Here is a 25395-nt window from a genome sequence, read left to right as displayed (position 1 = left end):
GGCCCCAGAGGGCCGCGGTGGGCAGGGTGGGGCCAGCAGCCCAGCGGTAGAGTACTAGAAGCAAATGCACCAGTAAGCTTTGGGCTTGCTGAGAGGGACGGGCCTTCAGCCAAGGACGAGGGGGAGGTGGAGACTCGATCCCGGGTCGGGAGGGCTCAAACCCTCACCCACGTAAAGCGCGCGTGGCCGGTTCCTCCAGCTGAGACAGAGTACAAACACCAGAACCGTCCACACGTCGGGACAGAGGGTTGGGCAGCATCCCCGGGAGGCAGGACAGAATGTGGGGTGCGCCTTCCGCTTGCGCCCTTCCTCTTAGGGTCCAGTTCAGGCAGCAGCCTGAGGTGGTCCAGGAGCGAAGGGCAAAATAGCCACACAGACCCCGGGCACCCAGAGGTACCAATTCCTCCAGGCTCCGCCCCTCCCTAGTCTTGGATGGTGGTTGGTCGAGGTGCGCTCTACGTTGCTGGGACCGTATCTCAGGGATGCCTCTGGTTCGTCTCCGCACCCTATGCCCCGCCTCTAAACACGCCCCCTCCCTCTTCCTGGACGGCTATTGGCCCAGGCGCCCTTCCCGTTGCTAGGGGAGTTCCCGAGGGCTGCCACGGGCGCCTCCCGGTGCCTTTCGACCCGCCCCTTCCCTCCACCTTTCCGGTCGCTGTCTCCATGGCGACCGCGGACGCGCCGGTGTAGGTGGCGGTACCCGCTGGTTAGCGACGCCGCGGCCGGGATCCGGGCCGAGGGGAGACCATGTCGGACCTGGGCTCCGAGGAGTTGGAGGAGGAGGGAGAGAATGATCTCGGGGTGAGGGCTCCAGGCCAGGACGGGGCGCGGCGGCGGCGCCCCGGAGCGGGGAGGGCGGCGCGGGCGGGCCCAGCCCGGCGGGGACCGAGCCCGGTTCCCGAGGCCCCGCCGGCCGCGTCCGGAGCGCGGATCGGAGCGGCCCGGCGCCGCGCTCGCGTTCGCTCCCGCGGAAGGCGAAGCTGGGCCGGCGGCCCCTCCTCGCCCGCGGCGGCCCCGCCGCGGCCCGCAGCCTCCCGCCGCCCCGGCCGGCCCCCGCCGCCGCCCCGCGGCCTGTGCACGCGGCCCTCCCCGCCCAAGGCTCGCTCTGGGCTCGGGCAGCGGAGAGGCCTCGGGCTGGAACCCCGCGAGCTCCGACACGCCTCCCTCACACTCCCTGGCCGACCGGCCGTGTGCGCGTGCGCGTGCGCGCAGAGCGTGAGTGTGCGCGTGCGCAAGGACAGTCCAGCTAGTCTTAGAATCCACCGAGCCCTCTAGCCCCGCCCCTGGCGCGCTGCCGACGCCTGCGCAGACCGTCCTGCCAGCCCGGGGCTCCGGTCCCGCGGCCTCTCCCGGTTTTGATCTCAAGGCCCCGGGAGCTCCCGGGGCAGGGCGAGGAGCCGGAAGTGCCCGGGAGTCCCCCCTCCCCCTCCTCCGGGGCAGTGCGATGAGCCGGAAGTGCCTGGGAGTCCCCCCCCCCTCATTCTCCCCCCCCAGCAAGCCTCCCAGCTGTCTCCTCCCTCCTGGGACTCCACTGACATTTTGATGGCCCCGTAACGTGGAAGTCAAGTTCGTATCTGAGTCACTTTGAAGGATTCTTCACTGTGGTGTGGCTCAAGGGGCAGAGCGAGCACAGGGCCTCGAGTTCAAACAACTCGACACAGGAGTTCTCCCTTCCTTGGTCACCTATCCAGGTGGCTGACTACTGGGCATGTTGGGAGCACTGTAGGGTTGGAGGAGAGGCCTCTGGTACACCTCCATTTAGAATAAACCTGGAACAAATGGGTAAGATGTGAGCAGTGTTAGAAAAGGGACGGAATTGTACAGTTGTTTGAGCTTTTTCTTCAATATAATGTGCCTTGTAATAAGTCTAAACAAACTCCAGTTTTACTTTCTTGTTGCTCAGTACTGGGGATTGCATTCAGGACCTCACTTGGCTCTTTACGAAGCTGAATTAGGAGTCAGTGCCGCCCCCAGGGCCTCCAGCCCCTACTATCCCTCCTCACTGAGCCAAAAGCCTTTACAGGCCACAGCCATCCCAGGGATCATTTGAAGGAAAAGTTACCTTTTCCCGGGGATTTGTTTGTAAGTCCTGCGTGTTGGGAGAAAGTGAGCCGGGAGGTGTTTGGGCAGGCTGGAGACCCGTTCTGCACAGGTGGAGTATTCAAGCATATTCCCGTGAAGAACGCAGTATCCCTATCACTGTCCACACTCAGGCTGATTGTGTTTATGGTGTGGAGGATTCCCATACTGAACTGCATGCTCAGATGTTGAAGGAAGCGGGGCTCCCATGGTGGACACCGGCACCACCTGCGCCACCTTGGACCAGTGTTTGATGATTACCTCACCTGTACAGTGGGACCACTGCTGTCCTGAGAACTGGGGGGACAGGGGGATACTATTTGTCAAAAGCCGTCATGGAGGCAGCGCTTCCTGAGTGGTAGCCAGAAGGACCTTCATTTCTTTGACCCAGGAATACGAAGGGGACCGGAATGAAGCTGGGGAACGGCACGGGCACGGGAGAGCTAGACTGCCCAACGGGGACACCTATGAAGGGAACTACGAATTCGGTAGAAGACATGGCCAGGTCAGAGCTGGTGGCGTACGAGGGTGGGCCTCCGGGTTTAATATTCCATTAGCGAATGTGAAATTCCATGTATTTCAGGGAACCTACATATTTAAAAATGGCGCCCGATACATTGGAGAATATGTTAAAAATAAAAAGCATGGTCAAGGCACTTTCATATATCCAGACGGATCCAGATATGAAGGTAAAAAGGGATCAAAGCAGCTTTTGGTTGTGGAAGTTCTTCTTTTCTTGTGCTTGAACTTGACTGTGGATAGTGAACTGTACAAGAAAAGGTTCAAGTTCTCCAGATCACTGTCATTCAGGAGGTAGAGATTGCGTTCCTACGTCCCTGTGGTCCCCATGGTTGATGTAGGCGCTGGTAACTGGCTGACTAACAAACTAACCAGCCTACAGTGGACATGTCACGGTCCCTGTGGGCGGCGCGTGCCCTCCTGTGGGCCTGGGGATGGGAAGCAGTGAATGGTGGCTGCCAGGGAGCCCAGGCTTCTGTGTTGCGCTGTGGCCTGGGCTCCTGTCTCCAGGGCCCTGCATCCCGGTCATCTCCCTGAAGTTCTCTTCTCTGTTTCTGTTCCCCACCGTCCCCTCTTCTCATGCACATGCGTTTCTTTAGGCCTGGCCTTCCTTCAGGGAAGGTCTGTCTGGGAGGTATTGCCTGTGAAGCTGGATTTTTCCATCTCTGCTGTGATTCCTTCCTGCCAATGAACATTGTGCTCTGTTTTTCAAGGATCTTGCTAGTTAGATATAAAATTAATTTGGAGGCTATGAAAGCGTGTTTCTTCTGACAGACTCAATTTTTTCCTTATGAGTGTTTAAAATGATCTTTAAGTAGATGTACAAAGGGGTCTCAACTCAGTCTAGAAGTCCTGTGCTTCTTGGTCAATGCCACCCTTCCTCTGTTCTCCTCATCTCTCCCAACTACTCTCCCATCACCTCAAGTTTTCCTGATGGGGCTTGAACTCTGGGCCTGGGCACTGTCCCTGAGCTCCTTTTGCTCAAGGCTGGCACTCTACCACTTGAACCACAGCACCACTTCCAGCTTTTTCTGTGATTAGTTGAAGGTAAGCGTCTCATGGACTTTCCTGCCTGGGCTGGCTTCGAACCTTGATCCTTAGACCTCAGCCTCCTGAGTAGCTACAGGTGTGAGCCACTGTATCTCCTGATGGATTCATAGTAAGATGCAGACACTGCTCAGAGATTCTTCTCTGACTAAAGTTAAAGTGTCTTGTTTTCACTAGGCAGTGATGGAAACAGTTCAGAAGCTGCAGTGTTAACACCAGCCCAGCAGGTCAGTCTTCTTCTAGCCACACAGCCCAAGGCATGGCCGAGTGATTGATCACCGTGGTTTGGGTTGGCGGCCATCATGATGGGTAGAGTGGTTTTCTGTGGAGCGGATATGTCCAGCCTCAGGACCCCCAGGCGTGAGGCCCAGGATTGGTCTTTGGGAGGATCAGACAGGTCCAACCAAGGAGCCCATGAAGGCACAGAGGCCCCCAGAACCGCAGGGGAAGAGCTGGCAGGCATTCCTGATGGGTGGGGGCCTTGAACAGGGGCAGGAAGGTGGCGGCGCTCACAGGTGGCGAGCAGTGGGGTTGGTTGCAGGGTCGGGTGCCAGATGCTGGTGAGGCCTTAGGCCACTTCAGATCTGGAAGTCTGATGCAGATGGAGGCCAGGTGAGGCTTTGGGGATGGGAAGAGTCTGGCCATGCCGCCCACCTCATGGTACTAACGCAGATAGAGAAGTTCAGCAGCACGGTGTGGAGAAGCGGGAGAGGTTGACATGAGGATCAGGAGCCGGAGGAGAGATGGGCGTGGATGTGCAGGGCGTGCCGAGAGAGCTCGGGACTCTGGAGTCGGCCGTCCAGCCCAGCCGCGTTCCAGCGGTGTGCTCCTGGACTGTGTCCCCTCCCCATCTTCAGAGCACGTGGCCCCTAGGGCACATTCCAAGCGACTGTTCTCAGCGGAGAGCCCAGCCTGGCTTCAGGGGTGCTGTTCCCTGCCCAGAACACAGTGACTAAGCAGCACCTCTCGGGGGAGGGTAATCCTGAGAGCCAGCTTCGAGCCAAAGGTCACAGTGGCAGGGGTTGGCGTCTAGGACCTCTGCTCTCCCAGAGGAAGGCCTCTCCCCAACTCCCCAATTTAGTGCAGGCTGATCCCAAGAAGAGATATGCTCACCCAACAGGCTTGAGGTCCCGGGACTGCAAAACAGTAGAAACTAATCTTCCAAGGACAAGATCCATATTCGTGAGAAAGTACACGAGTAGGTGTAGAAAGACTTTTTTAAAAAACGAAATGCAGCTTTTGGTATGATGGCTCATGCCTGCAATCCCAGCTACTTGGGAGGCAGAGATCCAGAGGATCTCCATTTGAGGTAGCTTGGAGGAGTTAATGAGACCCTGTCTCAAGCAATGAGCTGGGCATAATGGTTCACACCTGTAATTCAAGCTAGTTGGGAAGCTCAGGTAAGAGGATCACAGTCTGAGGCTGGCCGGGAGGGGTGGGGGAGGAGAGGGACCTGAAACCCTATCAAAAAAGTATGAAATAGAGGGCCCAGCATGTGGCTCAAGTGGCAGAGTGTCTGCCTGTCATGCTCAAAGCCCTGAGTTCAAACCCTAGTACTGGAAAAAAGAAAAGTGCAAAGTTAGAGCAATAGTAACACTGTTCTAAATGATCACTTCAGCTGGGTGCTGGTGGCTCATGCCCGTAATCCTAGCTACTCAAGAGTCTGAGATCTGAGGATCGCAGGTTTGAAGCCAGTCTGGGCAGGAAAGTCCGGGAGACTCTGATTGCCAATTAACCACTAAAAAGCTGAAAGTGGAGTCTGTGGCTCAAGTAGTAGAGCACTAACCTTGAGCAAAAGTGCTCAGGGACAACGCCCAGGTCTTGAGTTCAAGCCCCAGGACTGGCAAATGTGCGTGCATGCCAGTGGGTGTGCCCGCACCCGCACCCACACCCACACCCACACCATTGACTTCAGTAAAGGAGTTTTGAACTCAGTCACTGAAGAGCTGCCCAGAAGGTGACCTTTCTCTGCGTCACCTCAGGCAAGACTCGCTGTGCTGGGTGAAGTCTCTAAAGCCTTTTATTGCTTTCAATGTGTTCACCAGTCCTGGCTGGCGTGAGGTTTACGTGTGTTTTGCAATTTAATTGGCCTTCCGTTTTTTAAAAGTTTCTGCACAACGCGTAGTGATCACCTTGTCATACTGCCCGGGGACCACCGGCTCGGGTGGGCCGAGAAGGGTCTAGTACTTTTGTCACAGCCTTTTGCGGGAAGAACCCAAATGACAGGACTGTCGAGCCGAGCTCTCTGCCCCATGGCTGTGTGGGGCTGGCTCAGAACCGCTCACAAAAGCCAACTTGGAGCAAACCCCAACTCCACATGTAGCTTGGAATTTGTGGCGGCGAGACCATTTCCACCAAACTGGCGAGCGCTGCGAATGCAGGCGCCGTGCCCCAGCTTAAGGTCGGGAAAATGGCCGCAGCCTCTGTCCACACTCTGGGCCTCATGGTGGGGGTGGCCTGCCCAGGTTGGGCCCCCTGGTGTGGGGGTGGATGCCGCCTCCCCTGGCACGGTGGCTCTGTCCCTTCGTGGGCCAGCTCGCTTTCTTAGCTGTGAGCCGTGCCCCCTTCTCTTGGTGGATTTTTGGTAACCTTCCTTTCCGATCCGTTGCCCACTGCCATGTCCTGTGGTGGGCACTTCCTGCAGCCTCACCCTCTGCCGGCCGTTCACGCGGGCCTCTGTCCCCGAGCACAATGCAAGCAGAAGTCGGATGCTGCCCTCATACCAGGGCTCTTCCGGCTGGTCAAGTGCATAGGGTGTGGCAGATGCTGAGTAAATATGGAGTGGTTGAAGAAGCAGGTAGACATTCATTTTGTAGATAAACTTTGGAGTTTATTCATAGGAACACACACTGCTTGGGTAATTAACGTGTGTGTGTGTGTGTGTGTGTGTGTGTGTGTGTGTGTGTGTGTATGTCCATACCGGGGCTTGAACTCAGCCTGGGAACTGTCCCTTAGCTTTTTCCACTTAAGGATAACACTCTACCACCTGAACCACAGCTCCACTTCTGGATTTTGGATGATTAATTTCAGACTTTTCTGCCTAGACTGACTTCAAACTTTTATCCTCCTATCTCAGACTCCTGATTTGCTAGGATTACAAGTGTGGGCCGCCGGCGTTTGGTCATGAGGTTCTTTTAAGCTAAAGCCTGCCACACGTCCAGGATTGCTTCCTGCACTCTAACACTTCTCATTACGTCCCTGCAATAAAATACCTCCCCATGTTTTCTCTAGAGAGAATAGGCTATTTTTTTCCATTTTGACAAACGCGTTGATCAAAATTAGGTTTAATATTCAAGTTCTGAGAAGTGTTGTTCAGCATGCTGACTGATGGGCGATGTGGAATGGTAGAGAACTTGTCTGCGTTGGGCAGCCCGGCTGGGTTTCTGCAGCTCTTTCTAGGGCGGTGGTACGAACGGCCTTTGAGTTTTTGCTCTGCACTTGCTTGGCAAGCTTGCCGCCATCCTCACTGTTGAGGTTAGGTGAGGAGTTTGATGTCTTTGCTGGCTTCGGCACTGACCAGGACCCCAGGGATGGGGAGCACTCGGGCAAGGCTGGTGCAGATGTGGAGCATGCGCTCAGCTGGTCAGCCACGGGCCATGGCACAGAAGGGGGGTGCTGGAGCCAGGAGCCCAGGAGAGAGAGAGCCTGGGGTGCCGATGGACACCGAGGCGGGGCCCCCTGGACAGACACCATGGCTTTGCCGCTGGGTAGCCAAATCCTTGCAAGGCCAAAGAAGCAAACTAGGATCTCTGGAAATGGGTCAGACAAGCTTGTTTGGATCCTAACTACTCCCTGAGCAACCCGTGACCATGTCGGTACCTGCAGAGCGCTGAGGCCTACCTCCCCCGACCCATGCCCAGTGAAGCCCTGACTCCTTAGCCAGTGCTCCTTAGCTGGCCAACACCTATGTCAGGGGACAGGAAGGCATCAGGGGAGAGGGTCAGGGGCCTCACCCCTGCAGTGATGGCTCCCTCTTCTGCAGATTGTTTGGTGTGTCTCTGTGTCACTGGGGCTGGAACTCAGGGTCTGGTTGTTGTCCCTTAGCTTTTTCTCCAGGCTGGGGGTGCTCTTCCACTTGAGCCACTGGCCCCTTCCAGCTTTTTGGTAGTTAACTGGAGATGAGTCTTTGGGATTTGTCTACTTGGTCCCCAGATCACGGCAGGAGCCAGGAATAGCAGCTCCTCTGCTAGGGCCCTCCCCATAGGGAGCCCGGAAGGAGCTGTGCATGACCCTGCCTCTCACTGGCTTGCTTGCATTGTGCCTTCCAGGCGAGTGGGTGGATGACCAGCGGCACGGCCATGGCGTGTACTACTACATCAATAACGACACCTACACCGGGGAGTGGTTCAACCACCAAAGGTTCGGCTCCGCCTCCTCCCGCGCAGGCTTCCTGTGGAATGAGCTAGGGTGCCGCCTTCAGGTGGTCCACCCCCACTGGGAACCAATCACCATCAAAGCCCCTTTGCCCCCTCGCCTCCACTGCTGACCTGTCCCTGGGTGCAGGACAGTGCTGGGGATGGCAACTGTCTCCCCCTAGTGGAGGAACCGCGGTCTCGCGGCGCAGGACCCGGGGATCCTTCCCCCAGAAGCCCCAGGGAGTGTGGGCACAGTGGACCCAATGCGGGACAGGCCAGAGCCACCCATCCCAGTGCTGTGTGTGTGCGTGCCTGTGTGTGCGTGCATGTATGTGTGTATATGTGTATGCATACATGTGCATGCATGTGTGCAGTGTGTGTATGTGTACGTGTATGCAGTGTGTGCATGTGCATGCATGCAGGTGCATGCACACACATATGTGCGCATGCATGTATGTGTGCATGTACGTGCATGTGCGTGCACATGTGTGTGTATGCAGTGTGTGCATGTGCATGCATGCATGTGTGCACGTGTGTGCACGTGTGTACGCATGTGTGCATGTGTGCATGCATCTGCATGCGTGTATACACGTGTGTGCGTGTATGTATGCACTGTGTGTGTATGTGTGTGTACTGGAGCTTGAATTCAGGGCCTGAGCACTGTCCTTCAGCTTTTAGGATCAAAGCTGGTACTCTACCACTCGAGTCCCAGCTTCACTTGAAGCTTTCTGAGGGTTAATTGGAAATAAGGATCTCTCGGATTTGTCTGCCTGGTCCGGCTTTGTGCCGCACTCCTCAGCGCTTGGCCTCCTGAGCAGCTGGGATTACAGGCGAGAGCCACCGGCTCCTGGCTGGCAGACACAGAGAAACCCGGTGGCTTGTGAGCTGGCCCCCGCGGTCCCCACATCTGGGCTGTAACCAGAGGTTTCTGGAATGCCAGGACAGAACACAGCGTGTCCCTGTCTTCCCAGGCACGGGCAAGGCACCTACTTCTATGCGGAGACGGGCAGTAAGTATGTCGGAACCTGGGTGAACGGGCAGCAGGAGGGTGCCGCCGAGCTCATCCATCTGAACCACAGGTACCAGGGCAAGTTCCTGAACAAAAACGTAAGTCCTGTGCGACCCCCTCTCCTAGCTGGTGCACCCCTGTGCTACTGGGGAAAGAAAACACCAGAGCAGCCTCCTCTTCCCCCACCTTGGGCAGGAGACCTTCCTGAGCCTCCGATGCACACAGAGGACAGTGGGCGGGGGGCGGGGCATGGTGGGGAGACGCTGCCAGCCCCAGCGGTGCTGTGCGGCGTTGCTAAGTTACAGGACAGCTTAGCCTCTCCTGCGCTCCTGTTTGCAGGTAAAGCAGCCCCCCGTCTTCATCTCCTGCAGCTCAGTGTGTAGGTGTCTGGCTTGGTTTCCCTGGGAGGAGTGTGCGGCGCCCTCTGCAGCTGCAGGCCGGCCCGCGCTGCTGCTCTGGAGGGGTGCGGGGAGTCCAGAGTGCCTGCCCGGGTCTGGAAGCTTCCCTGGTGCTGTGCCAACCACTGGCCGTTTGTGTTTGGGGGACTCTGGTTTTCCCACCTCATATAGAGCACTCCTGGATGCTGAGAGACCCTGAATAACCCAGAGCCCACCTGAGGGCATTTGTGGGGGCTTTGAGGGATCTCGGGTGGAAAATCCCTGAAGGGAGGTTTGTTGGCCTTAGACGCTTATCGGGGAACGTGCAACTGAATGAAGTTGCCCAGCTTTCCCTACACAGAGCGCTCACTCTCTTCGTTAACATGGAAGCCAGTCTAGACGGATCTGAGACCGAAGCTGGAGGCTTCGTCCTGCTAGTTAGGAAACGATTTACAATTCTACACACAGCGCGTGAGGACATTCCGATCGTAAAGCCCAGGCACTAGCATGGGCTCCTTCTTCCCCTCCTTCCTCCCTCTTTCCTTCCCCTTCCTCTACGCCCCCCCCCCCTTCTCGAGTGTGTATCCTCCTCCTCCTTGAGTGTGCACCACATACATGCACACGCACAGAGCTTGTGCACAATGGTCAGGTGGGGATCTGAATCACACAAATTGGACACAAGGATGCATTGTCCTTTTGCATGCTTGAGGGTGCTGCAGAGGCCGAGTGGAGGCTGAGCAGAGGCCCGGCCTGCACGGAGGCCCGGCCTGCACGGCGCCCTGCATCCTTCCCCCAGGCTGGGAGAGGCCCGTGTGCTGCAGTTCCGCTTATCTGACCCTGGAGAATTCAGGAGAGAGAGCATAGCCCATCCCCAACAGGCCAGTGTGGGCCGGGTGGCGAGCGAGCTTAGAAATGACCATGTCCCCTCCCATTCTGTGTCATTCAGCCCCTCTGAGATTAGACCGGCCACCTTGGCTCGGCTCATCACAAAAATCCTTCTGTTTGGTAGAAAGAGGTGCTCCCCAGCGCCAGGTTTATCAATATAGAGCAATAAGATATTTAAACATCTTTAAATAGTTATACAAAGGTCTCATCTCAACACATCAGCTCATGTGGACAGAACGTCCTACTGAGTTCCAGCTTTCTATCACTACCCCTTTTCCCTTTTTCCTTTATTTCTTGAACTCCAGGCCTTGCTCCTTTGCTTGGCTTTTTCACTCAAGGCTGGCGCTCCACCAGTTGAACGACCCCTCCAGTTCGATTATTTTGTCTTTTTAACAAGAGCATTTCTTCAGATTAGAGAAGAGACTTGCTGATGTACAAGTGCTATGTTAAAGTCACAAGACAGGGACAGTCACCCCACATCCTCCTCCACGGGGGAGAGGGGGCAAGCGCCAGTCATGAGCACCGAGAGGTCTGACGGCGCAGAGCCTTGCCCCGGCCGGGGCGGTTCACGGGCACCAGCGAAGTCGGACAGTTCCACACTCGCTGCGCTGGTTTCTGTTTCCTTCCTAGATGACTGGTTTCTGTGTTTGCTGATGAGTCGTTCAAGAAGTGTGGAGCAGGGCAAAGAGGCAGAGAGGAGGGGGGAAGGTTAGACAGCGTGAAGACAGGTCCAAGCGGAGAAAAGAATTGAGGCTTGGGCAGGGCATGGACGCCTCACAGGTGTGAACCTGATTACTCACAGAGCTGGAATCTGAGGGTCTCAGTGTGTAGCCAGCCCAGCCGGGAAAGTCTTACCTCCAATTAACCACCAAAAAGCTGGGAGTGGAGCTGTGGCTCAAGTGGCAGAGCAACAACTTTCGGTGAAAAAGTCAAGGGAGAGCAAGAAACCTTGAATTCAAGCTCCAGAAACAGTGCGCATGCGCGCGTGCACCCCCCCCCCCCCAAATTGAACATGTGGGAGCTCTCAGTTTGGGTGAAAAGGTAGCGATGGTGGCCAGGAAGTGTGTCCTGGGGCCCTTGGGAATCGAGGGGGGAGGAATAAAACAATTTTGTCTCACATAGATGAAGGAACTTTCTAGAAGATATAACAATTTAAAGGTAACCAAGAAAATCACCTGTGGGGAAAAATAGGTGAATATTAATTAACTTTGAAATGGGGAGAGGGCAACTTCTAAACAGATAAGCAAAAGCCAATAGATTTAGCTTCATAAGAACTCTTTAGGGGCTGGGAAGGTGGCTCAGTGGTAGAGCGCTTGCCTTGCATGCATGAGGCCCTGGGTTCGATTCCTCAGCACCACATAAACAGAAAAAGCCGGAAGTGGCAGTGGGGCTCAAGTGGTAGAGTGCTAGCCTTGAGCTGAGGGACAGTGCCCAGGCCCAGAGTTCAAGCCCCACGACCAACAACAACAAAATGAACTCTTTGTAGGTTAGAAAACACTATAAAAATGTATGAGATGATTGACAGCTGGAAATGAGGATATTTGCCATATAAAGCGATATTTAATATTTAAAGCTCTTGCATTTATCATCGTGGTTTAAGTGATCCCTATGAAGAGGTGTCCATTCTTATGTTAACTAACAGTGCTTACTGTTTAGAAATGGTTACTACTGAGTTCACTATTATGCAATACATGTCTGTATGAAATTACCACACATGAGCTCAGAAAGTTGTACAATTAAAACAATTCTTTAAAAAGGTATTTAAAAATCTAAAGAAATACAGTCTCACAAGTAGCATAACAGACCCAATTGAAAATGAAGAAGTTTAAACTGGGAAGTTTAAACACAAAAGCCATGTAAAGGGAGAACAAAACATTAATACCCAAGAACAACAGGACTTTGAAGTTGTGGGAGCTCATAAACGTTGTTAAAATGAAACTGTTAAAGCCTCATTCTGGTCAGAGTAAATATTTTACGCAAGGATTGTACTTGTGTGTTTCCTTGTGTAATTAATTCCTGGTATAATTAGTTTTTCCTCATTAAGAGCCTACAGAAAGATTTAAGTGTAACCAACATGTGCTTGCTTTAGCATTCTTTGTCAAAGACAAACACTGGCATTGCAAATAACAAGAGGGAATGATGAAAGATTGCCATTCTTAGATGAAACAAAACACCGCACTGGCCTGTGGGGACACTTGTAAGTGGGCAGCCAGTTATGCCTGCTTCTAAGAAAAAGTAGAGTCTATATGTGCAATTATGACCCAGTTTTTGTTTTTCTTAAAAATCTCTATGTTCTAGAAACAGAGTTGTGAAGAATGTAATTTACCTTTTCAAATGTAGTAAAAATGTGGTTAAGGTCTTAAAAAAATAAGACAGGACATGTAGTCTGTGACTCCTGGGCCCTTACTTCACAAAGCATTTTTGGTCCCTGTTACTCTGTGTGTGTGTGTGTGTGTGTGTGTGTGTGTGTGTGTGTGTGTACTCATGTGCATGCGCATGCACATGTGTACCAATAATGGGACTTGAACTCAGGGCTCAGGCACTGGCACTCTACCACTTGAGCCATACTTCCAGCTTTTTGCTGGTTAATTAGAGATAGGAGTCTCTATGGAGTTTCCTGCCCAGGCTGGCTTTGAACCTTGATCTTCAGATATCAGCCTCCAGAGCAGTGAGGATGACAGCTAGCCGGTGTCTGGCTAATCCCTGTCACTCTTACCCAGTGGTGGGGGCGGGGACAAGCTTCTTGGTGGAGATATTGGGCAAGCAGGCTTTGTGTTCTCTTGGATCTCGAGCCCCCAGAGTGATGTGCTTCGGCTTTCTCTGCCCACAGCCCATCGGCCCTGGGAAGTACGTGTTTGACATTGGATGTGAGCAGCACGGAGAGTACCGCCTCACAGACGTGGTAAGCTGGAGCGACGCCGCTCCCTGCAGCCGCAGCCGCAGCCAGCGAGCTGCTCAGGCGCCGTGAGCCCCAGGTGAAGCTGACTGGGAACACACCCGGGTCATTGCCCCTCATTGGCGTGTGCTTGAGCGGGACCCAGTTTCAAGGACTAACCCTTCATACCTGGGCACAGCGACTGCTCATGCTGGGGGGAAACACAGCTCCCAGACGTGCCGCGAGGCCCGTCACCAGGCTCACCACAGTTTGCCATCGCCCGAGCTGTTCCCGCAGCGCCGTGAGCTCTCGCTTCAGACAGATGACCGAAAGTTGGCACCAGAGCCATGTTTTTCAAAGAGCATGTTGCAATCCATCCATGTGTCAGAACAGCAGCTTAGCGGATTATGAGCAATAGTTAAAAAATAGGATACACAATGGAATAGAACGAGAATAGAAATCCTGAGGGCATTTTGTTGGAGTGACAGATGCCTGAATTGTGTTTCTGGTGTGCACATGCTGAGTGTCACCTGCACAGTCACAGGCAGACAGGCCCAGGCTGCTTCCACAGCCCTTGCCGGGAAATGGTTATGAGCTTTGAAGTTTGGATCATTTTTATCATGGCCAGGCTACTACTTAACACATAGACACATGTGTGCGTGCACACAGCTATACCACATCCCTGTATTTGAGTGGTCCTTCTAAATGATAGTCTTTCTCCTCTTACATAAAATGATATGCCTTTCCTGTGTTCCTGGGATGTCACACTCAAGTCCAGACCCACAGCTTACCCACAGCATCTCTTGTGCATGCTGGAGTCCGGAAGTCGATGCTCCCGGGGCGGCAGGGCTCTTCCTCCTGAAGCTCAGCAAGGCAGAACTTCTCTCTTGCTTTTGCTTTTAATTTTTGTCGGTTGTGGGGCTTGAACTCTGGGCCCGGGCGCTGTCCCTCAGCTCTTCAGCTCAAGGCAAGTGTTCAACCACTTGAGCCACAGCGCCACTCCCGGTTTTCTGAGTGGTTTATTGGAGATAAGAGTCTGACAGACTTTTCCTGCCCAGGCTGGCTTTGAACCGCGATCCTCAGATCTCAGCATCCTGAGTAGCTAGGATTTCAGGGGTGAACCTCTGGCGCCCGGCTCTCCCCTTCTTTTGCAGATGGCCTTTGCCTTAGCTGTCTAGCACTGTGAAAAAACACCCACGAAAAACCATTTAAAAGGAGGAAAGGTGTATTTTAGTTATAACTTCAGAGGCTTCAGTTCATGATCACTTGGCCCTGATCCAAAACAATGAAATAGTTTCAAAGGAAGTGTGTGATAGACAGCGAGACAGAGACAGATGGAGAGGCTGGTCAGCACTCGAAGAGGAGAGGGGGAGGAGAAGCAGCGGGTCCCGGCCCAGCCCCCTCCAGTTCAGGTTCAAGCCTCACTGACCCACGTCTCCAACTAAACTCCACCTGTGTTTCCACCACCTTCCAATAGTGCCATTGGCTGGGAGCCAAGTCTTTAACACATGAACTTTTGGGGGACACTGCCTATTCAAGCTATAATGGGTTACCACTGGTCCCCAAAGATTCATGGCCGCTTCATCATGCTAAATGCATCCAGTCCATCTCCAAGAGCTCCCCAGGCCTGCCCCCTAACAGCATTGTCCGGGAGACCAAACCTGAGACTCCAGACTGCTGTTAGCTGCCAGCCCCTGTAAAACCACACACTGACATACTCCAGCACCTCCACCCAAGGTGAGCAGCCCCCGGCCCTGGAGGCCTAATCCTGCAGGGGGCGCTGTGTGGGCCGGCTCTGGGGCTCTCAGGCCAGTCCTGCAGATGAGTTTATACCTCTGCATCCTGAGCTGAAGGTTGAGCTGCACGCCCTCGATCGTTTTGCCTCTGTAGGTATCCGACTCTAGGTCTGATTCTCCTTTTCAGTAGACACTCATTATATGGATTAGGGCCGATCTTAATGACTCCGTTTTTACTGGGTAGTTTCTGGAAAGACCCTATCTCCAAATAAGGTCATATTCTAAGGTATTGGAAAGTTAATCCTTCACCATGTCTTTTTTTAACACTGAGGAAGCCGACTCTGAGACGGAGCTGGGCATGTGCGGTTTATTGTGGGGATGGGGAAGTGTTTGGGCCAATGGCTGTGAAATAGAGGGGGAAACCCTGGACAGGACCGGACAGACGCAGCGGTCGGCATGCGTGACGTCACGACCTGGGCAGCTTTGCAGAGGGTGGCCTTTCCGAGATCCGTGGGGTGAGGGACTGACTCTCTTGGGAGGCGCCCAGCTGTGAGCCGGCCCCACAGCCGAGGAAGGAGATGCTGGTGCAGTGTCACTTGGGAATCCGTCAGGAAGGCAGAGTTACCGGCCACAGTCAAGTCCTCGATGATGCGTCAGAAGTTCTGTGAGGGGATGAGCCATCGGCGTGGAAGGAGCCGTCTCAGTGATTCCAAGTCCCACAGCCGGGGTGTTACCGTGTGGGGGACAAAACCTAGAAAACATAAAGCCAACTAGAGGAGTTTCTCTCAGAGTAACTCCAAGGAGCAACAGGCAGGCTGGTGGCACTCGTGCGCAGGGATCGTGGGTGGCCCATGGGAATGGTCCGTATTTCTGTGTTTTCCGTCTGTCCACCTGTTTGGAATTTTGGGATCGTTGCAGAACTAAGAGTAGAAAACATATGTCCAGCAAGTACTGTTGGGATTGCACGTAACTATAAAACCTGCCACATGTAGGACTGACCTCCCATGTTGCTTTAGTTTTTCTTACCCGCAGTCTTTGATGTGGATGGAGTCTGCACGTGCACTCGGTGGCATTATATGGACAGCTAGGAACTTGGTGGTCCTTTGGCTGTCAGATCTAGAGACATGCCTGGGCTGCTGCAGAGCGACCCCCACGGCTGGGTGTGTGGAGCCCCAAAGCTGGGCACCATTCTGCTCTGTGGCATCTTCCTCATCCAGTTCTTGCAAGATCTGTGCTTAGCCCCTAGACGACGCTGTGGGGGACGGCCAGCGTGTTCCGATGGCTGGATAGTGCCATGAGAACCGCGAGCAGTTCAGAGCCGGTCTCGTCTTTCTTGGCTTTTACTATTCTAGACCAAGGTCAATTTAGGGTAAATTTATATTTGTTTTTGCCCTTAGGAAAGAGGAGAAGAGGAGGAGGAGGAGGAAACATCAATAAATATTGTTCCCAAGTGGAAAGCTATAAAAATCACAGAATTGGCCCTGTGGACGCCGACTCTCCCCGAGGAGAAGCCTGTCGTAGAGAAACATGTCCTGGAGGAGGCTGCAGGACCCGAGGGTACGGACGCCGGGCCCGGGGTGCGGGCCCCCGATCTGTGGGCATGGACGCTCTGGGTCTGGGGATACGGACGCCCCAGTTGAGGACACGGATGCCCACACCCTGGGCTGCGGCTGCCCGTCCCCACGCGCCACGCTCAGCCCGTCCCCACGCTCAGCCTGACCCCACGCGCCACGCTCAGCCCGACCCCACGCGCCATGCTCTGGGCTGCGGCTGCCCGACCCCACGCGCCACGCTCTGGGCTGCGGCTGCCCGACCCCACGCGCCACGCTCAGCCCGACCCCACGCGCCACGCTCTGGGCTGTGGCTGCCCGACCCCACGCGCCACGCTCAGCCCGACCCCACGCACCACGCTCTGGGCTGCGGCTGCCCGACCCCACGCGCCACGCTCTGGGCTGCGGCTGCCTGACCCCACGCGCCACGCTCTGGGCTGCGGCTGCCCGACCCCACGCGCCACGCTCTGGGCTGCGGCTGCCCGACCCCACGCGCCACGCTCAGCCCGTCCCCACGCGCCACGCTCTGAGCTGCGGCTGCCCGTCCCCATGCGCCACGCTCAGCCCGTCCCCACGCTCAGCCCGACCCCATGCGCCACGCTCTGAGCTGCGGCAGCCCGACCCCACGCGCCACGCTCAGCCCGTCCCCACGCGCCACGCTCAGCCCGTCCCCACGCTCAGCCCGTCCCCACGTGCCACGCTCTGAGCTGCGGCTGCCCGTCCCACGCGCCACACTCTGAGCTGCGGCTGCCCGACCCCACGCGTGTCCGTGGAGGCGAGGCGGGCAGGGTGTCACGAGGCAAGCTCAGGATCTGGTGCGAGGACGGGGACAGGAGGGCAGCGACACAGGACTGGACACGGGGCGCAGGTGGCTGTGATCTTGGGGAACTCCCGGGGGAAGCAGGGCACCTCTGCTCAGAGCCTGGGCGTGGTGGGGTTCTGGGGGTGGCCGACAGCCGCTGAAGTGGCAGGTCCTGCATAGAAGAAGGACCCCCGGAGCCGTTGCTTGTCCAGACAGAGTGACGCTCCTGCTGCAGCTGCGGCCAGAGGCCAGCTGGTGGCTGAGGGCGAGTAACACGGGCACTCCAGGGGCCTGCTGCTGTCCGTAACTGGGGGTTCGGAGACAGAGAGCTGGTCTCTGCTCTCTGCGGGCATTGTCTTCCCTTGGGACAGGAGTGGCCATCACCCTTGCCACATTGTCGCACAGCCAGCTCAAGAGCCCTAAGGCCAGAGGCCTCGTTCTCCACGTGCGGTGCGTGAGACGCGTTCTCCGTGCAGGGTCTCAGACCCAAGGCGTCTCTGCCGGTGCTTCACCGCAGCGTGGCAGGGCCTCTGCTGGGCAGGCCGGGGCTGGGGGGGGGGGGCGCAGGCAGAGTCAGGGGTACCCTGAAGGAAAGCAAGCACAGAAGAGTGGGGGGTGCCAGAAAAGGTGAGGGCCGGCCACCCGAGCCTCAGGGCTGCGCCCCCTCCGCCCACCATCCTCACTCCACCCTTTGCTCTGTGCCAGGGGCCGGGGAGCTCGTGGAGGAAGCCCCGGTGGCATCAGAAGGCTTCGAGGGGGAGATAGACCTGAGGTCTGGAGACGAAGACGCAGACGTCTTCCAGCAGGAGAGCCGCGAGTACAGTTACGACGCGGACCAGGGTGAGGACACGCGCCCCGCAGGGCACAGACTGGGGAACTTGGCCTCTCCTCCCTCACCGGGCCCCCCCTGGTCCAGGCCCCAAGGACTGACCGCTGTGGGGATGCTGTTACCCCCCCCCCCCCGTCCTCCCGTGTAGGGGGGCACGTGGGGACTGGCCTGCATGGGTCGTGGGGAGGAGGCTGCCCTGTGCCTAGACTCGGGATGGAGCTTTATCTTACACTGTGATTTGTTCCATGGCTGTCGTGGGAAGGGGACCCGTGGCCAGCAGCGCCAGGCACTGGCGAGTTCTTTGAGATCTGGATCTGCAGTTATCTGGCAGTGTCTGTCTCCACTAGCCCTAGGTCAGAGTCTGCCCGGGACCAGAGATGTGTCAATATTCAAAACTCTTGCTCCTGTGCTCGCTAGCACGGCCGAGAGCGTGAGAGGGCTGTCTTCTCCCAGTTCCACTTCTAGGCCCGAAGCCCTAAGGCAGGTGGCATGGTGTACGAAGGACACTGCCCGCTTCCCCTGGCTCTAGGCCACACCGTTGGATCCGGGGCATGTTCCGGTTTGGCCTCTTGTAAATTACGAGTGAATGAATAAGCTGGGAACTGGTGGCTCACACCTGTGATCCTAGCTACTTCAGAGATTGAGATGTGGAGGATCACAGTTCAATGCCAGCCTGGGCAGAAAAGCCCATGAGATGCCATCTCCAAAAATGTCAATAAAAAACAGGGCTGGAGGCATGATCCAAGTGGTAGAGCACAAGGCTCTGTGTTCAAACATCGGATCAGTATTGCAAAAACAAGTGAATTGATTTTCTATTCTTTAAAATATATCTGAAATAATTTTTTTAACTGTATTTTTTTGTCTTTTCTTTTTTGGTACTGGGGATTGAACCCAGGACGTTGCACTTGCTAGGCAAGCACTTTGCCACTGAGCTACATCCCAGCCCTATATCTGAAATGATTTAAATTGGACAAAATAGTCTCCCGTGTAAACACACACAGACTTTTCTAACAACACTTAGCTTAAATATTACAATGACACACAAAAGAGGCATTCTTTGGCTAAGTGCTATGCTGGCTGTATCCTGTCTGCTTTTCGTAGACAGTGGGTATTTTGGCCCATCCCAGGTAGACGCCCACAGGGTTCCGTGGGGACTGAGAATGGGCACCGGCACGCTCCTGTCCTTCCCTCATCCAGGCTGTCGGTCCTCGGTGTGAGGGGCTGGGTGTGTGACGCAGAGGTGTGGCTGTCACCCTCCAGAGCTGTCTAGTTCCCACTGGCTTCCAAGACCGCAGGTGTGGGGACAGCCTGAGACCACAGGCACGTGGCTTCCGTGCAGGGATCGCCCTGGGGGACACATGTGGGGCTTGCGCCCTGGGATGCGAGGCTGCGCTGTACCCACCTGGGCTGGCAGGGGGAGGACCAAGGAGGGCGGTGCCCGCCACACAGCTCAGTCTAGCCCAGGGTTACCTTTGGCCAAACACAGATCAAGAAGAGGCGTGGAGACAGCACGCACTGACCTCCAATGGTAACAATAGATCACTTTCATCAGGGCTGGGAAGGTGGCTCAGTGGTAGAGAGCTTGCCTTGCATGCCTGAGGCCCTGGGTTCGATTCCTCAGTGCCACATAAGCAGAAAAAGCTGGAAGTGGCACTGTGGCTCAATGGTAGAGCACTCGCCTTGAGCTGAAGAGATGAGGGACAGTGCCCAGGCCCAGAGTTCAAGACCCACGACCAAAAAAAAAGCAATAGATCACTTCCACCAACATAATAGAAATTCAAGATCTGTTCATCACGATTCCCATGTGACGTCTGTCTACCCACAAGTTCTTCACTAGTGAGAGTTATAGCCCCTACTTAGAAAGTTCTGAATTTCACGAAACGAAATATAAAAGCGAAACGATGACAATGTTTAGCCATCAAGTCGTTGCTTTGATGGATAGCTTATTCAGGTAGGAAGGAATCATTACTACCTCACATGTGTTCTTGGCTTAGGATTCCCCTGGAGTGAAACAAGCCTTTTGCTGATTTTTTCCCACTGGTTCCAAAAGAGGAGTCTGGATAAATTTAACTTTCCAGATTTTCCTGTTATGCCCCATCGTTACAGTAGCTCTGCCGCGAACATCTATTAGTGGATTGAGAATCTTAAAAGTCAATCAAGGTTACCATGGCTTACACCGGTGCGTCTGTTTTCTTCTCAGGAAACATGAGCTTTGAGGACGAAGGTCGATTCTCAGACCTGCAAGACTGAGAGCCCGCAGGTGGCACACGCCAGAAGCCGGCCTGATTTACCCTCCACCACTCCCCCCCCCACCGCCTCCCCCAGGGCAGGTGCCGGGCAGATGTTCAGTTGTTTGTTTATGGTTGTAAATAAATCTCCTGTTGTCCTTTGGTTCTGGTGGAGCCCCTGCCGCTCCTCAGGGCTCCCGCCGCTGGTCTGGACTTTGTGTGATGACAGGGACGTGGTGGCCACTCTGTGGTGAGGGTTATGGGATGTGGGCTTCTGGCTAAGCTATGAGATACTGCCCCCCCCACCTCCCGCCAGATGAGGAGACACCTGGAAGACAAGTGGTACCGTGTGCCCTGCTCACGGGCCAGTGCCGGGCGTGTGTGCAGGTCCTGGGGCGGGGCTCTGCCTCCCCCTCGCCATGAACTCCAGTGCCCCCCACGGGCCTCCTGCCACCCGCCAAGGGACAGGGCTGCCCACAGGCCGGCGTGGACTGTGCACCCGGCCTCAGGCTCCCTCCCCGTCCCAGCGTGTCCCTGTCACTGCTGTGTGCTCACATCCAGCCTCTGCTTCCTCTCCCCGGAGCCGTGTGCACCCCTGCTGTAGCTCCCGGAGAAGCCTTACACCCTCCCCTGCAACCCTGCAGCCCATCCACCTTCCCCTGCCCCTTGGCTCCTCTGATGCCTGGTGTGAGCCCCCGCTTCGCCTCCTCTCCCCCAGCCTGGTGTGAGCCCCCGCTTCGCTTCCCCCGGCCCGGTGTGAGCCCCTGCTTCGCCTCCCCTGGCCTGGTGTGAGCCCCCGCTTCGCCTCCTCTCCCCCAGCCTGGTGTGAGCGCCCGCTTCGCTTCCCCCGGCCCGGTGTGAGCCATCGCTTCACCTCCCCCAGACTGATGTGAACCCCTGCTTTACCTCCCCTGGCCTGGTGTGAGCCCCTGCTTCGCCTCCCCTCCTCCAGCCCGGTGTGAGCCCCCGCTTCGCCTCCCCTGGCCCGGTGTGAGCCCCCGCTTCGCCTCCCCTGGCCCGGTGTGAGCCCCCGCTTCGCTTCCCCCGGCCCGGTGTGAGCCCCCGCTTCGCTTCCCCCGGCCTGGTGTGAGCCCCCGCTTCACCTCCCCTGGCCTGGTGTGAGCCCCCGCTTCGCCTCCCCTGGCCTGGTGTGAGCCCCCGCTTTGCTTCCCCCGGCCTGGTGTGAGCCCTGCTTCACCTCCCTCGACCTGGTGTGAGGCCCCCCGCCCCGCTCCCTCCAGGCCAGCGTTGGAGTGGGTCATGCGCCGCAGCGTGGGTTGCATTCCTAGACGTGGTCCTGCAAACACCATAAGCTGTGCACCTGTGCTCCGGCCTCTTCAGGCTAAAGCACCCAGCATTACAAGCAGACATGAAAGCACCGGCCGCAGACCCCGCGTGTACCACTTTATTGACATTACAGCTCTTTCAGTGGGCGCAGACTCGCCTAGAGAGACCGAAATAGAAAAAGGAAAAGCGACCAGGCTGTACCTCACGAAGCGCTTAGAAAATCAAGCGCCTGCGCCCTGGTCTGCAGAACCTGGGAAGGAGAGTCCGGGCCTCCTTCCTGCCCGCCAGGGTGCAGGTTGCCGTGGTGAGCTGGGCGAGCTCGGCGTGGGGGCGCTGCTCTGCACTCCTGCAGCTCAGCCCCAGCACGACACGCCCTGGGCGGCGCAGTGGCAGGGATATCCAGATGGGTTCATGCTTCTCCAGGTCTCCACGTCCACTGCACACCAGCGGCGGGGCCGGGTGGCTCTGCCCAAAGTCAGCACCGCCTCCCCACGGGGGGATGAGGAGGGGCAGGTTGGCTCAGTGGGCTGAGATCCAGTTCCTCCAGTTGAAGGCCGAGTTGGCCCCATGTGTCAGCGTCTTCACCGGCGGGTTCACCAGCTCCCATCGGCCCTGCTCCTGGTTTTCTTCGCAGAAGCACATTCCCAGAGAAGGGATCTGGAATAGAGTGTGAAAGCCATCCTAGACCAAGCCAATCAACTTCGGAGTAGCTCTACACCATCTGCAGGCCCTGGAGGGCGCAATGGTCCTGGGCTGTCCCGGTGCTTTGGAATCCAGGCCTCGGCCCTGGGCGATGTCTGCCGCAGTGGGGAGGGCCCAGTGCAGGTCAGGTGGAGATAATACTCATTGTAGAATACACAGGACAGCCCTCACCACCCACGTCTGTGCCGGCGGGGGCCCTGCTACCACCCAAGAGGGGGCTCCGCAGAGGGTGCCCTCCTGAGTTCTCAGACCACAGAAAAAAGTACAGACTTTTGGACTCAATTTCTCCTCTGTGAAATGAATGGAATGGAATGGATTCCTGTGGAGACTTTTTTTTTGGGGGTGGGGGGGGAAGTGGTTGGGGTTTGAAGCCAGGGCCTCTGACCAGGCCTGGGTGTCTGCCCCCTCCAGAGCCCTAAACCCCGAGATCCACACCTGTGGGAAGCAAGCGGAAAGCAGCACAGTCCTGTGGAGATTGTTGTGAAGGAGCCGGGTCAGTGACCTACAGGCATCATCTATACGTTCTCTTCTTGTTTCTGATAGTTCTGAGAGTACTGGGGCTTGAACTCAGGACCTCCTGTTTACTAGGCAAGTACTTTACCACCCAAGCCATGCCTTCAGCCCTTAGGCCCTAGTCTTTCAAGTAAAAGGTCTCATGCTTTTGCCCAGGCTGGCCTTGAACCATTATCTTCCTATCTCTGCTGTCCTCCAAGAGGCTGAGATTCTATGTCTAGGCTAGTCTGAAGTATGATTTCAAGTGATTGCCCTGTCTCAGCCTTCTGAGTGGCTGGGGCACAGGAATGTACCACCACGGCCAGCATTTTTCCTTGTAAGAATTCATCAGTGTTGTATGAGAGGAGAGACCGCTAGCTCTCCTGTGGCAAGGGTGGAGGAGGACCCGACTGACAACAAGCTGTTGCTTAAGACATTGATACCACTTTTTTTTTTTAATGTGTGTGTTATTTTCAAAGACTCATCAGTTTACTTTTGTTATTGTTGTTGGTGTTGGTAGTCATAGGGCTTGAACTCAGGGCCTGGGTGCCGTCCCTGAGCTTTTTCACTCAAGGCTAGTGTTCTACCATTTGAGCTACAGCACCACTTTTTGCTTTCTGGGACTTTTCTGCTTGGGCTGGCTTTGAACTGCAATCCTCAGATCTCAGCCTCCTGAGTAGCTGGGATTACAGGCGTGAGCCACTGGTGCCTGACATCAGTTTACTTTTTATTTTGCATGCATACCATGTATTTTGGTCACCTGCTATTCTACTCATCTACTATTCTTTCTTACTCCCCCCTTGTTCTTTCTTAAAACCAATTTTTAGTGGGGTTGTTAGTCTACTTTCAAAGGTGAGTTGTTTGAGCGCTCATTCCCATCATCCCCTCTTCTGTAATCATCACCCCTAGACTTCTCTATCACCAGTTTCGTGGCACTGGACCACTGATAAATTTGATTTAAAAATAACAGGGATAAGAATGGAGGGCAACTCTGCCCCCAAACAGGTCTCCAGGGGCGGGGAAAGGGATAGCCTGAGCTGCCGGGCTGACTTTCTCATCCGTGTCTGCCTCACCCAGGGCTTTGCCATGCTGCTTTGTTGGGTGACTTTCCAGGTCATCCACAGTACCACTGTCCTCCTTATGATGGTTGTCTGCCGTCCATCGTTCAGAAATAACATCATTCCAGCCAACCGTCCAGCTGCGACAAACTCCATTTGTCTTGGGACTGGTAACCCCAGAGGTGTGGGTGGGAGGTCCTTCCTGTCCACCAGTGCCCCTCCCAGGCCCCAGGGTCTGAGTGGGAGGTCCTTCCTGTCCACCAGTACCCCTCCTAGGCCCCAGAGGTTTGGGTGGGAGGTCCTTCCTGTCCACCAGCGCCCCTCCCAGGCCCCAGAGGAAGCCAGAGCCAATCCAGCATTTGTCTTTTCCTTCCTGAAAAGTGCTCACTCCTTACTGGACCATTTGTGTTGCTACTACAGTTGTAAGAGATGATATGGCAAACTGACTTAAAGAAAAGACCTGCCTCTTGTTATTCACACTGATGGCAACAATCCACCCGTCGGGCAGCCCCTCCCACAGGAGCAGGCGTCCCTGCCCAGGGCTGTGTGCCCCCCAGGAGCAGATGTCCATGCCCAGGGCTGTGTCCCCCCCAGGAGCAGGCGTCCCTGCCCAGGGCTGTGTCCCCCCAGAAGCAGGTGTCCCTGCCCAGGGCTGTGTCCCCCCACCAGGAGCAGGCGTCCCTGCCCAGGGCTGTGTCCCCCCACCAGGAGCAGGCGTCCCTGCCCAGGGCTGTGTCCCGTCCTCTCAGAGGGAAGGTGAGCCAGTGCCTTCAGGTGCTTAACTACCTCCCAGAGAGACATGGAAGAGACGTACCTTTCTCACCAGCTGGGCAAAATCGCCATACTCCCGGGGCGGCAGCCCGAGGAGCGGCCTGGTGCAGGAGTCCAGTGAGGAGCCGTGACCGACCACGAGGATGATGCCCGCTGTGAAGAGACACCTGCGATCAAGGCAGGCACAGCAAGGGGGCCCTGACGTTGCGGGGAAGGAGCTACCTCTGAATACCCAAGTCCTGCAAGACCCCCGGGCAGGAGGTGGGCATGGCCGGGCGGGGCTCAGGAGCACCTTAGCCTCCACCTGTGCATGATTGCAGACGCATTACCGCTGCATGCACGGCCTGGGGCGGTGCGGGGCAGCTTCAGGGCAGGTTCCAGGGGTCTGGGCCTCTGTCCTCCCTGGCCGGGTGCCGGGACCCTGTCAGCCACCGGCTTCAGCGGGGCGATGGCCGCCTGTCAGGTGGATCTCACTGCTCCAGATGTTTCTGTCTGCCGGCTTCCACAATAGCTGAGATGTCTCCTGCTTGTGATAAGGCTGGCCAGGGAGCGGAGGCTAAAGGGACTCTCCTTTCGGGGACGCAGGTGCCCCGCCAGCTGGGAGGGCGCAGGAAGCCCGCTCCTCTGTGTGCGCTTCGTTCTGGACTACGCGAGCTGGGAGAGTTGGGGGAGTCGCGGGGACCCAGGGAAGGGGACCCGACCCCCTCTCTCCCTGGAAGTCTGTTGCTCTGCCTCTCTCTCTCTTCCTGGCCTGCGTTGTTACCTGCAGGCTGGCTTGAGGCATGTGGGTGTGA

The 25395-nt window shown here is 56.2% G+C and overlaps 2 protein-coding genes and 1 pseudogene across 5 annotated transcripts in view; 2 read left to right on the top strand and 1 right to left on the bottom strand.

Moving 5' to 3' along the window:
* The first annotated feature begins 676 nt into the window (after positions 1-676).
* Rsph1 (radial spoke head component 1) lies at positions 677-20355 on the top strand. 2 transcript variants are annotated; one of them, XM_042687305.1, is made up of 9 exons: positions 677-801; positions 2471-2584; positions 2663-2768; positions 7914-8004; positions 8972-9107; positions 13102-13173; positions 16280-16439; positions 17940-18074; positions 20264-20355. In XM_042687305.1, the coding sequence occupies exons 1-9, from the start codon at positions 748-750 to the stop codon at positions 20311-20313; spliced, it is 918 nt and encodes a 305-aa protein (XP_042543239.1). In that variant the 5' UTR covers positions 677-747; the 3' UTR covers positions 20314-20355. The 2 variants fall into 2 exon arrangements, with proteins under 2 accessions (XP_042543239.1, XP_042543240.1); XM_042687306.1 differs by lacking the exon at positions 2471-2584.
* Positions 20356-21674: 1319 nt separating this feature from the next.
* Ubash3a (ubiquitin associated and SH3 domain containing A) overlaps positions 21675-25395 on the bottom strand; it is a 29466-nt gene continuing 25745 nt past the window's right edge. For 2 of the 3 annotated variants that reach the window (XM_042687380.1, XM_042687379.1), the window contains 2 exons: positions 24645-24754; positions 21675-22235 (listed from right to left, as the gene is read on the bottom strand). In XM_042687380.1, coding sequence (XP_042543314.1) covers positions 22098-22235; positions 24645-24754 — 248 coding nt within the window. In that variant the 3' untranslated portion in view covers positions 21675-22097. The remainder of the gene's footprint in view (positions 22236-24644; positions 24755-25395) is intronic. The other variant, XM_042687382.1, reaches the window with a different exon arrangement.
* LOC122114318 lies at positions 23124-23226 on the top strand (annotated as a pseudogene).

Source organism: Dipodomys spectabilis, unplaced genomic scaffold (assembly GCF_019054845.1).
Source record: "Dipodomys spectabilis isolate Male_0828 unplaced genomic scaffold, ASM1905484v1 ptg000107l, whole genome shotgun sequence".
Lineage (NCBI taxonomy): Eukaryota > Metazoa > Chordata > Mammalia > Rodentia > Heteromyidae > Dipodomys > Dipodomys spectabilis.
The sequence above is the reverse complement of the archived record's forward strand: the minus strand, read 5'-3'. Positions and strand labels throughout refer to the sequence as shown.